Raw genomic sequence first — 12,691 nt, forward strand, 5'->3', positions numbered from 1 at the left:
GAGAGAGAGAGAGAGAGAGAGAGAGAGAGAGAGAGAGAGAGAATAATAATAATAATAAATCCCTCCCATATACCCTGGCCACCCGGAAACTGTGTATCTGCAGTGACTAAAATTCCCTTGCTCAGTATGCTGAAAGTCTCAACAAGGTCTTCACAGATCCCCACTACACCGAAGAACCAGCCACGAAGAAGTGTACCCTTTATCGCCCAGTACTACCTGATACTCGAACAACCGAATCACATCCTTTGCCAGGGCTTCGATTACCTATCATTGTGCCCTGAAATGAGGTATATCCTACCGGAGATACTTCCCACCCCTCCTCAACCAGTGTTCTGTCACCCACCCAACCTCCACAACGTCCTAGTCCATGCCTATGCCACTCACAATTCCTACCCCTTGTCCCAAGGATCATATCCCCTGGCCAATCTATATACCCAGCACTTCCTACTGCAGTCATGTCACAGGTTTATCCTATCCCATTAGGGGCCGGACGACCTGTGAAAGCAGCTATGTCATTTATCAGCTCTGTGACAATCATTACACAGCTTTTTATGTTGGTAAGACTACCAACCGGCTGTCCACAAGGATGAATGCCCACCACCAAACTGCGGCTCAACATAAGACACTTGATTTCAATGGTTGCTTCACTACCAGAGTCATCTGGATTCTTCCCTCCACCAACAGCTTTTCTGAACCACACAGATGGGTGTCATCCTTACAACACATTCTCCACTCTTGTAATTATCTTGGCCCCAACCTACGGCAACATACTGTCCCCACAACCTCAACCACACATATTCCACCACCTCTGTTCTATCATCTCCTCCCCATTTTTATCTCCTACCCTCTTTATTTGCAGCCCTCTGTCTATGCATCCACCCGTCTTTCCCCGCTCCTCTCCTTTTTTGTTCCTTTTTTCCCCCCACCTCGCTGGCTGAAGATCTGACAGTGCACCTGTTGGCAGGCTAGTCCCTGAACACTCCACCAGACAGTGTTCGTCTCTCTCTCTCCACCTGTACACTACAATCCGTTCCCCTTTTATGCCCCTTCAGATTGCTGCTTGCATCTCAAAATCATTTCCATAATACACTGCTGCCATTTAATAATGAAATTGTATGCTATACACTATTAGCTACCTCTACTCCCACTACTCATGAGTGCAAAATCTCTTATATCTCCTGGCAGTATACCAAATACAAATTTCAAGCTAAATTAGAGAAAGATTGTGAGGGATCAATGTCTATTTGAGTTGAACAATATGTTTAAAAAAAAAAAAAAAAAAAAACGAGAAAATATTTTAATTCCACAAATATGTTGGTAAAATAAATGTCAACTATTACTGCAGACAGCCAAGAACTACTCAGAAATTGAAACGAAAATTTGGAGGACCTGTAGCTCATATCCCAGTTATCACAGGAAAGCTTGTACATAAGTAGGCCTTTATGACACACATGGCAGACAAGAACGGAAAACACATGCCATATCATGGTTTAATACTCGCATTACAACACTGGGACCCAAAGAAAGTGGTCAACCAAATTTTTTTCAAAACAATGAATACAAACAATCTGCCAACCACCTGACAGAAGCCTAGTGAATAGGCATGCCATGTTGTGTACACTAGACACAGTCTGCTAAGAAATGTCTTGTTGCTGCCAGGCAGTCAGCAAAATTTCTGTGATCATTGTTCCCAGATTTTGTTTCTACATAACAAACAGACCATTTATAGCATGATAATGGCACAACTGGGCAACCTAATAATGTTCCATAAATGAAACCTGTAAATGTCTAATAATGCAGCTATGGAGGTTTTCATTTATCATTAATATCCTAGTGTCAGTTAGCTGTGGTACTCAACATGATGAAGATTATAACTTCATAATAACAGGGGTCAAAGTAAATCTAGCTGATTAGAAAACAAGTGACATTAAGTATTTCAAGGATAACACTTGGAGAATGTAACTCATCAGTGAGCAAGACTACTTGGTAAGTATTTTCAGTACTTTTTCCTTGCTGTGATCCACATGAATAACAATAGCAGAGGATAAAGGAAGAACTGTGTCATCTTTCTGCAAGTTTGTTGAGTCAAACTCTTGTGTCTCTTATACTCAACAAATTTGAGTGGGTGGTATTATTTTTTTTTCTTTTAAGACCTACTTGCTAAGAAGAACAGAGGAGAAGCTTACTAATACCCACATGGATAACTTACTAATACCCACATGGATAAGAACAATTGTATAATTTTTATGACACTGAAACTAAAGAAATACCAGGTATTCTGCTTTATGGAAGATACTGTTTTACTTTAAAATTTAAGGTGAAATACCTCTCCTGTAGAGATCGAGGTGAACTAGATCTGGGTCAACGGAGGCTTTGACACTTGACGTTCTTTTGTTAGGTATGGATATGGCTTTTAAGTGTACTAGTGCGCGTCTGCGGGCTTAAATGGGGGACGACATGTTGTCCATCATTAAGTTCCTGCAACTTTTTAGGCTTGTGACGGAGATAGTGAAATGCGACATATGCAAGCAGAACATGCAAGTTAGGGGTTAGTGTGAAGTACTGGAGCTTTTTTAAAGGTAAGTAGTCGTTTTTTTGGGTCTGTTGTTTGCGTGTTATGATGTTCGTTGGGGTTTTTATTTGGTATTGGTGGCTGATGTTTTGGTATCGGCACTTGTGGTTAATTTATGTATCTTTATGTATCTTTAATTTATGTATCTTAGGGAAAAGTACTCGATTTCAAATTTTTCTGTATCATCAGTTGTATTTGAGCTGCATAGGTCATGGGAAGTGACCGATTGCGATTTGTCATCGTAGCTATGTGTGTTTTGGTATCGTGAGTTGCTGTTGACCTATATAGGTCAAGTGAAGTGTCAGATTCCAGTTTTGTTGTTTTAGGTATTGGTTTTGTGGTATCGATAGTTGTGGTGTGATGATAATTTTTGGAGTAGTTGGTTTTTTATTTTGTGTTCTTTTTGTTAATTATAGATGTGGAAAACTTAAATAGCAAATCGATTACATAGCAATTCAATCTCCATCAACGATCAAAACACCGATGGGTCGATAATAGACAAAAATTAAAATGTCTGTGGCGTAACAGGAATGGTAATAAACGGGGCATTGACGGGGTTACAATACCCCAATTGAGATACCGAGGAAAATCGCTGTAAGCCTTCTTAATCATCAATAATGAGAGAGCAAGGAGCGAAAATGAATGCATCTACGACGAAACAAACTGAGGCGTAATATCGAACTGTGGGACGGCATCTATGTTTGGTCATGAGAAAACCAGCACGGCAACTATCACGCGTCATCGACAAATGAGCGAGAGTGGTGAATATTATAGCACAATAGGTTTTTTATTTTTTAGAATCCGAATTTATTGGTCTGGAATAGCGTAATACACAATGGATATATACGCAAGGATACAAAGCTAACATACACATATGGATATGAAAGCTCTATGTTAGTCACATAGTAAAAGGGTTAAACATTACTTACGATCGCCTTCGTCATCCACTTCAAACTCTTCAGCGTTATCTATGTCCAGAACATCAGCCATCCTCAAATAAAACTACTACTGCTAATACGATAACAACAGACAAAAACTTCGTCTTCTAGCAAAAACAACCCGGCACACTACTACCAGCAACAACTTTTCCAAAGACTGTAATATGAATATACTACACACACTGGTCATCTACGATAATGCATACATTTATTTTACATAAATTTTATTGGCTTTTTAAATGGAGTTATTCTTTGTGTTGTGTAATACGATTTGTATTTATTTTCTAATTTAGGAAATCAGCTAAGGTTTTCGTCCTACAGTTTTAAAAGAATTTCGAAAGTTCGAGGGTAGAATCATCAGCTTTTCATATTAAGTTATTATATAGCGTGGTATGGCTGCTACGTAGGAGTAAATAAAAATTAAAGAAATATTTACAGATTTTCATATTTCCATAGCAAAGATAGCTGTCCCATGTCGAAGTGTACGTCTTTTTTAACTTTGGCACTTGGTAGTGTTTACATTCGGGTAGTAGCTGGGTGATTATGTTGTTGAGGTTAGGGAAAAATTTAATTTCTTTACAATTTGTTAGTTTTTGCGAGTGTTCGTAATTTGAAATAAAACTGTCACAGACATAAAGTCGCCGAAAAGACATGGTGAGTTATAATTCGTTTTAATTGGTCCTGGTGTCTTTCGTTTGGTATACTTACGCAGGAAAAATTTCGTCTGCAGGCTGCACTTGTGAAAGATGTCGCATTGAATGACAGTCATCCAAAAGAATTGCTGCTACAGAAGCATTCAGATTACATCGCTTCTTATGGAATGAATAAAGACGAATATGTAAGTGATCGTGAAAAATGATCATTCACTTTTACCAGCAACTATAATGGCATAAAATGGCATAATATAGTTTTAGTAATATGCTAGACAATAGCTGTATTTCGTTATATCAGTTTAGTAGTTACCAAAACTTTCGTATTTCCATTTATCAGTTGTTAACTCGATTCCTTCGGCGTGAACCGTAAGTCTGGATGAAATAAGTAACCCCTTATGTGTAGATGTGAGAATTAGTGTTTCTTTTTCGTCTATCTTTTTCATACGTACCGAATATTGCTAATAGTCTGCCGTTGTATGCATGAAATGATATGATGTAGTTTTTCACTTGCAGGAGTACTGTATGACTGAGTACCTGCGAATGTCTGGAATGTACTGGGGCTTAACTGCTATTGAGCTAATGGGTAATTTAGACAGAATGAATAAGCAAGAAATTTTGGATTTCATTAGGATGTGCCAGGATGAATCTGGAGGAATATCAGCAAGTGTTGGACATGACCCTCATTTGCTTTATACATTAAGCGCTGTTCAGGTAAGCTACTAGAAAAATTTGTGTGTGTGTGTGTGTGTGTGTGTGTGTGTGTGTGTGTGTGTGTGTGTGTGTGTGTGTGAGAGAGAGAGAGAGAGAGAGAGAGAGAGAGAGAGAGAGAGAGAGAGATGATGATAACAATGCCAATTGTAAGTTAAACAAAATAACAGTTTGCCCCAGTGTGACACTATTGTTGTCATAGTATGTTTTTAAATTAATTCATATATATCAGTACCTATGGGGGAAAGATTCAGAATCACAACTGCCAGAAAAAAAATACATTCTTTGCACTTTTCTTCAGATGTTGTTCATTCTGGTATCAACTATTCATGTCCCTAATTCCTCCCTCCCTTTTGCATTCCTGTGCTAGTATGAAGTATTTCTTTTAATCTTTCATGCTGTTGTAATAATGATCAATTTACTACATCACTAACAAACACAAATGCAATACATACAGAAAATAGGTCACCATAGATTTGTTCATCCCACTTTCATACTCTCCATTTTGGCGCTGAAACTCTGACTTCTCAAGTCAGGGGGTTAAAAATCACTGTTGGTAACATTTTCCACCCTGTACTTTGGTACTCTGTTGCTGCAGGTGTGAGATTGTCCCAATGCTAGAGACTTTTGCTTACAGAGGTAGGGAACCAATAAGTAGGCATATAGTCGGGGAAGTATCTACATGTATACTATACAAACCACAGTGAAATGAATGGCAGATGTTTCTGCCCACTGCACCAGCTTATTAGGGCTTTTTTCATATCCCATTCGCATCTAGAGCAAGGGGTGAATGGTTGCTTAAATGGTGCGCACTGCAATTAGCTTAATCTTGTCTTCGATATCCTTGCTGAGTACATTTATAGTTTCATAGGTACACTAAGGCTGTTGAAGATGTTTTCAACAAAACCTTGTATTTTCTCAGACTAAACATCCAATTCAGCAATCCCTGCGTGTTTATGGAATTTGTTGAGTTTGGTGCTATCTTACTTGTAGAAGGCACTGTAGCCCCCCCCTCCCCCACTTGAAAGTGAAAGTACAGACTTTATACAGGTACAATAGCTTAATGGTGTTGTTGAAGGCAATTTAATTTAAAATTTCCTAAACCTTGAATTTTCATTAAAAATTGGTACAATCTGGAGTTGAAAATTGTCATCTTCTAGCTGTATTTATCACAATATCTTATAAATTGGAATTAACTGTAATGGCTCTGTTGGTTTTGAACATGTCATTTTCAGGCAAGGTGTATATTTGGCCTATTGGAGTCTCTGGGTTCACCTTACATAGAACATCCATCACATGAATCCACTCATGTGGCTTCTCACAAGGGAACCTCCCCATCGCACCCCCCTCAGATTTAGTTATCAGTTGACACAGTGGATAGGCCTTGAAAAACGGAACACAGATCAATCGAGAAAACAGGAAGAAGTTGTGTGGAACTATGAAAAAAAAAGCAAACTGTACAAACTGAGTAGTCCATGTGCAACATAGGCAACATGAAGGACGGGGTGAGCTCAGGAGCGCCATGGTCCCGTGGTTAGCGTGAGCACTTGCGAAGCGAGAGGTCCTTGGTTCAAGTCTTCCCTCGAATAAAAATTTTATTTACTTTATTTTCGCAAAGTTATGATCTGTCCGTTCGTTCATTGACGTCTCTGTTCACTGTAATAAGTTTAGTGTCTGTGTTTTGTGACTGCACCGCAAAACCGTGCGATTAGTAGACGAAAGGACGTGTCTCTCCAATGGGAACCGAAAACATTTGATCGCAAGGTCATAGGTCAAACGATTCCTCCACAGGAAACCATGTCTGATGTATTCTATACGACACTGGTGACGGCATGTGCATCACATGACAGGAATATGTTGTCGACCCACCTAACTTGTACACTTGGGTAAAATGGGTGGATGTGATAATCACTCCCAAAAAAGTGATGAAAAGATTATGGACGGACAGATAATAATTGTCTGAAAATAAAAAATTAAACTTTTTACGCGAGGGAAGACTTGAACCAATGACCTCTTGTTCCGCAGCTGCTCACCCTAACCACAGGACCACGGCGCTCCTCAACTCGCATTCTCATTGATGTTGCCTATGTTTGCGTGGACTACTCAATTTGTATATTTTGCTTATTTTTTTCGTAGATCCACACAACTTCTTCCTGTTTTCTTGATTGATCTGTGTTCCGTTTTTCAAGGCCTATCCACTGTGCCAACTTATAACTAAGTCTGAGGGGGGGTGCGATGGGGAGGTTCCCTTGTCAGTGTGTGCAATAGAAGGAGATGGACCACATGCATGAGGAAATGTCATCTATAGTTCATCATCGTCTTCGTCTTTCCCCAAAATGTATGCAAGCCATCACTTGATTTTATACACTGTATTTATGTATCCATTTATACCTGGTAATGACAGTGTTTCTTGGGGTCTAGTGGTCAACTGTTGTAATGAACTTTGAGCATATGAGAATATCTTGAAAAAGATTTTTGTCATATCTGGAACTACAGGAGTGAATGTATGAAATGTTTGAGTCCCTGGAATTGTTAATGCTCTGCTGAAGCAACTGTTCTATGTATTCGTTCTGAGTTACAAATGTAAAATTTACTCCAGAGAGATTTTTCACTTTCCAGTTGAATAGCTGCCGAGGTATAAGAATTTGATTGTCATATGGGCGTTGTGAACTTTCTCGTGTTGCCAACCTCTTGAATGTGCTCCCAACTCCATTCCAATGCCCATTTCCATGAAGTGTTGCTGCCATTCAGCCTCTATACCAAAATCAGCTTGATGAAAACATAGATTTAAATAGTTTTTCTTGGTACTGAGCAGCAGCACCATCAGAAAAGTAGTATATTTTTGTAGGTTCAAAGTGTTTTCTTGAGAATTCAGTGAGCTTTTTCTGGAAGCACTAGACAGCCACAGGGTTATGTTCAAGACAGTGTGAAATAACAACATAACTGAGATGTTCTGTTTCTGCTTTTCCTTTGTAGTACACAACAAATGAGTGAACAGTGGCTTGCTGACGTGTCCAATAATAGCTCTGGACGTCATCCTGCATCAGATATGAGTAGTTCTCTGAAAAATCACAATACACAGCTAATTGTGGCTCTTGTACTGTTTCTCTAATGTGTTTTATAAATGAACTTCGTTGTTTTGCAATAAAGTCATGATGGACCAACATAGAAGATGAAGGATTTTGTAATTTTTCACATGTTACCAACTAAGGGTTAAGCCCAAGGTTGTATTTGTTGCATTCTGCAACTTTTATTTTGTGTCGAATGTTTACCTGGGTAAATGTCTGAGGAGGAGGAACAGTCTCATTGGTGAAAGTTCACACAGTATTATCAAGTAGAAACTTTCTATTGTTGCAACGAGTGAAAAAATGTTATAACAGGGATTGTCAATAAGATCAGTAGCCTAAAGCATTGAGACAATTGCTATACAAGTTTTTCTTGTAAAATTATAAAATAACTATGGTTTTTACAAAAGTGTGTACCATGTCAGGTGATTTTGGACAATGCCAAGAATGTTTAAAAGCAAGAAAGATGCTAAAGTGCGGTGTGGTTATAACCTGTAACTTTTAGGTAGAGCTGTTCATGATATTGAGGAAAATTATCGTATATAGAAAAGTGAGTGGTTTATATGATATAACTAGATCGACATCTCAGTGTTCCCATCTTGTTAGCATGTACTGTTTTGCCGACCCGGACCCTACTGCGGACGACCTACTGTCATATCTAGCGGAAAAAATTTTTCAGGCGTTTATTGTACAACGTATGTTTCTCTTTGCATGTATCCTGTACAAAAGACTTTGTTTCAGTATGAACCATTTATGAAATATGACGCTTTTTATGATTACATGATTCCTGATCCTCACCACACGTAACTGTCTATTGGATATGAAAACCAAAATCTCGAGAATAAAGTGAGATATCGTTCTGCTGTCAGTTTTAAATAAAATTATGATATCTTGTCTAGATTTTATTTGCTGCATTGTATTGGCTTAAATTAACCATGTGCAAAATCTATGCAATGCGATTTTATCTCTGCAAACTCTTCAAAATTTTGTCCATTGCATTACTCAGTTTTATGTGGCACAGTAACTGTGAGGAATAACAAAAAGAAATTTAGTTATTTATGGAGCAAAGATATAAAATTGTAAGATGGGTGAAAACCTAATTTTTTTGCCATGTAGTTCCTGTAAAATGGGGTTATAAGTGTTTTACAGCAGCCGGAACATGGTCTCTCTGCACAGCCGAGCCGTATACCCAAAGCAGCGCCCAGCATGGAGAGAGAGCACATCTGTAGAAGCATTAATTACCTCAATCCTTGTCACTTTCTCCTAATGATAGATTTCCTTTATATGTGTTAAAAGTTACTAAAATCAAATAGGAAGAACGTAGAATTAAAAAAAAAAAATAGTGATTTCATGCCTGAATTCACCCCATATATTTTGAAATTTTGGACAGAGCCATAAAAAACGTGTGTCTGAAAGGCAAATAAAGGTACACGTGGACAAATTGTGACATTCTGTAGTGACACTGTGAGCTACCGTTCACACAGGTTGCCACAAATTTTGTGATATAATTACGCATTTTGCAGTATGGCGTCATCAGTCTCACCTGACGTGATTCGGGAATGCGTTAATGTTGTGGGTTTACTCCTTGTATGACCTGATCCCATGATGATCCCAAAAGAAACTTTGAGAGGTGTAAGAGTATAGTGCAAGGAAATTTTGTGATTATTCAAAATTTTAAAAGTATTTCTGGTTTAGAAAATTAAAATTTATTGAACTTACAAAAAAAATTTAAAAACCATCATGTTGCATACCAAATGGAAGTCCATTAAAGAGCTTTAAAATGACACATTTTCCAGGTCTGTATTTCATCTATTTCCTGACACTCCAAGGTGTAGCAATTTTAAGATTCAAGGCCTAATAAATTTTTAATTAAATCATGGAAAAAAATGTATGGTTCTCATTCATAACTATGTAGGAACACTAGGTACTCAAAGTTTCATCAGAATCTAAGAGGTCAAGATAAATTTTCGCTCAAAATTTTGTTGATTTGACACGGATTGATGCGTTACTAAAATTTAAGAAAGAGAAACAAGTTTGTTTTATTCAGTGATTACTTCAATTTTTAATGTAACTAACCTTCTATAGCACCACATGTCAAACAGTTCAGTTGTCTTGTGTTCTGGTTCTCCTGCAATCTGTGATTCACAACAACACAATCCTGTGCTCCAAATCTACATTCTCAGAAAATTGTTCTCAAATTAGGGCTGATGTTTGATACTATTAGGTTTCTCCTGACCAGGAATTTCCTCATTTCCTGCCGTAGTCCTTGTGCTTCAGTGTTTTGAGATGATTGTAGCATACAGTTGAAATGGTTAGTTGTAAAATCTGTCTTTGTGATCTGTTTAAATAAAAGAAAATAGGAAGAATTATTATATCATGGGTGTCACCAAAACAGCAATTATCTCTTATTTCACAAAATATTCTAAGCTATTCTTGTGAGTGCACAGTGATTGTTGAAATACATACAGAACAAGGACCATAAAAAATAAGAGTTAACAATATTAGAGTGCCAAAAGTATAGTTGCATAGAACTAAGGGGATAATGAACACACTACAAACATGTGAAAGTAAAGGTCTGTCATGGTCTCTTCAAAGAAACCATATCAGCATTTGCTTTACCAATTAGAGAAAGTATGGAAAAACTTACTCAGGCTGTTTGTGCCACTCATCATAACCATATTTCTCAGTCAGGCATTGATTCACCGAAAGTTGATGCACACTCCATGGTACACAGTGGCCCCTAATTATGTAAATGATGTTTGATTGGCTGCAGTATTTGTAATTCTGGATGCCACTATATAGCCTGGGAGTGGGGATAATGGTCACTAGACGTAGAACCATTAGTGTATGCCAGGCAGCATGGCTGGACGGTTTTGTCTGGAACAGCGTGTGCATTGTATATTCTGCAGCAAACAGTTATGTTGAGGTAAGATGGAGGAAGGCAGTCAAGTTTGGAGACAGTGGACCTTCTGTGTTAACAGTTGCAACAATAAACAATAAATTTGATGCTACTGGTAGTGTTTTGCATGTGAAGGGAGCAGGTAGGCCCCGGTGTATGCATACCGATAGTAACAGAGCTCGTGTGTTGGAAGCCGTTAGCTCATTCCCTGGGAAGCCAAACTCTCAAAGGTGACCTTTACTGTCTGCACAATAAGACATTAATGACCTATGGTGCCGTACCAGTGCGAGAGTGGCTGAATCAGTCGACTTATGGCTGTCAAGTGGTCAGCTCATTCTCCCAATCGGACACCACCTGACTTTTTGTAATGGAATGTTCTAAAAGACAAAGTGTGTCAACATTACATGCGCAGTTTGGCCAAAGTACAGGAAACTGTAACACAAGAGTTTCACAGGATAATAGTACAGGTGTGTCATGCTGCTTGTGACAGTGTTGCTCTTCCTCTCCATGCATGTATCAGGTTGGATGGTGCATTGGCGAACCAGTGCCATGGAGAACAGAGATTAAAATTCTTGTAACGAAAAGTATGAGAGCAACTTGTTTATGTTCAATTTTACATTCAAGTGCTGTTGCTAGCAGTCTCTGAAACAACATATACATAATTGTGGGCCAGCCTGTAAATTACGCTTGTTATTGGAATTTTTGTGGCAAGCAGCAGAATGTCATACATCATAGGAAGCAGTAAAACAATAGATATAGCAACACTTGACATCACATTTAACTTGCTATTTCTTCCATCAGTGGTAGCAGATACAACCTCATTGTATCTGGAAAAAATGCACACAGAAAGCAGCAGCAGTAAACATTCATGTGAGATATCCTATACAGGTATTGTCTGTTATTGGAATTTAAATTTGACTATTTCATACTGGCATTTAGGCAAACAGGAGTCATGCGCTGCTTTGATTTATTCCTGAAGGCGGACAACACTTTTATGTTTGTTATGCTGTTTGGAAGCTTATTGTAAAAAGTCTGTCCGCACATACTTGATATTTATCCACCAGTCTTACTTTCTCTTTCATAATTGCTCCAATTTTTAATGTTCTTATTATGTATGTACCGATGTATGCGTTTACGTTTTCCTGGCGTATGGTGATTTAGAAACAATTTCAGATATTCAGCTGGGTAGCATCTTCCAAATGATGCAGTATTTCAGCAAACATGACTCGTTACAATCTTCAGATAGTTGTGATGTCTGGTTTCTCTCTTCTGCTGGGCACATTCTTACATACCCCCCCCCCCCCAAATCTCCCTGCCCTCCTCTGCTGAGCTAGAGTCCATAGCTTGGCTCCTCTGGGAAGGTAGAGGGGAAGTGTATGGCCAGGGCACACAGCATGGTCCTCAGTCTCTTTGCCACCACTATGAGGGTGGGATGTAGCTGATCTGGAGAAGGTGTGGCTATGTGGTGTGATTTAAGCTCTTCTGTTGGGCATAGCATGAATGGATCTTTCCACAGAGAGCCATGGTTTGAGCATGCACAAGGCGAGCCATACATTGCAAAAATTATTTAGGACCATTGAAGGGCCCTAAATGTTTCAAGCAACATCACTCACAGACTGCCCTCATCATATTTATGCAGCATTGTGCAGTGAATTGCTACCTAATTAAACACAGTAAGAAGGAACACTCAGAGTACTCTCTCTCCTCCTTGGGAATGCACATTTCTTCATCCCAGATGTAGACCAAATTCTGTAGTTTACGGGCCTCCAAAGATCAACATCATCTCCTCCCATGGTGGTATTTCTGCTTGTGCAGCTGTTCTTGCTAAACACCTCACGACCCACTTAGTGACAGTG

At 38.7% G+C, this 12,691-nt stretch overlaps 2 protein-coding genes across 2 annotated transcripts in view; one reads left to right on the forward strand and one right to left on the reverse strand.

Annotated features, from left to right (window-relative positions):
* The window catches only part of LOC124615681 (RNA-binding protein 8A), a 64,634-nt gene extending 60,976 nt beyond the window's left edge, over window positions 1-3,658 (reverse strand). The window contains exon 1 of the mRNA XM_047143711.1: window positions 3,502-3,658. Coding sequence (XP_046999667.1) covers window positions 3,502-3,562 — 61 coding nt within the window. The 5' untranslated portion in view covers window positions 3,563-3,658. The remainder of the gene's footprint in view (window positions 1-3,501) is intronic.
* A 264-nt stretch (window positions 3,659-3,922) lies between these two features.
* The window catches only part of LOC124615491 (geranylgeranyl transferase type-2 subunit beta), a 64,050-nt gene continuing 55,281 nt past the window's right edge, over window positions 3,923-12,691 (forward strand). The window contains exons 1-3 of the mRNA XM_047143434.1: window positions 3,923-4,164; window positions 4,241-4,348; window positions 4,677-4,874. Of these exons, the coding sequence (XP_046999390.1) occupies window positions 4,162-4,164; window positions 4,241-4,348; window positions 4,677-4,874 (309 nt within the window). The 5' untranslated portion in view covers window positions 3,923-4,161. The remainder of the gene's footprint in view (window positions 4,165-4,240; window positions 4,349-4,676; window positions 4,875-12,691) is intronic.

This window comes from Schistocerca americana, chromosome 5, assembly GCF_021461395.2.
Source record: "Schistocerca americana isolate TAMUIC-IGC-003095 chromosome 5, iqSchAmer2.1, whole genome shotgun sequence".
Lineage (NCBI taxonomy): Eukaryota > Metazoa > Arthropoda > Insecta > Orthoptera > Acrididae > Schistocerca > Schistocerca americana.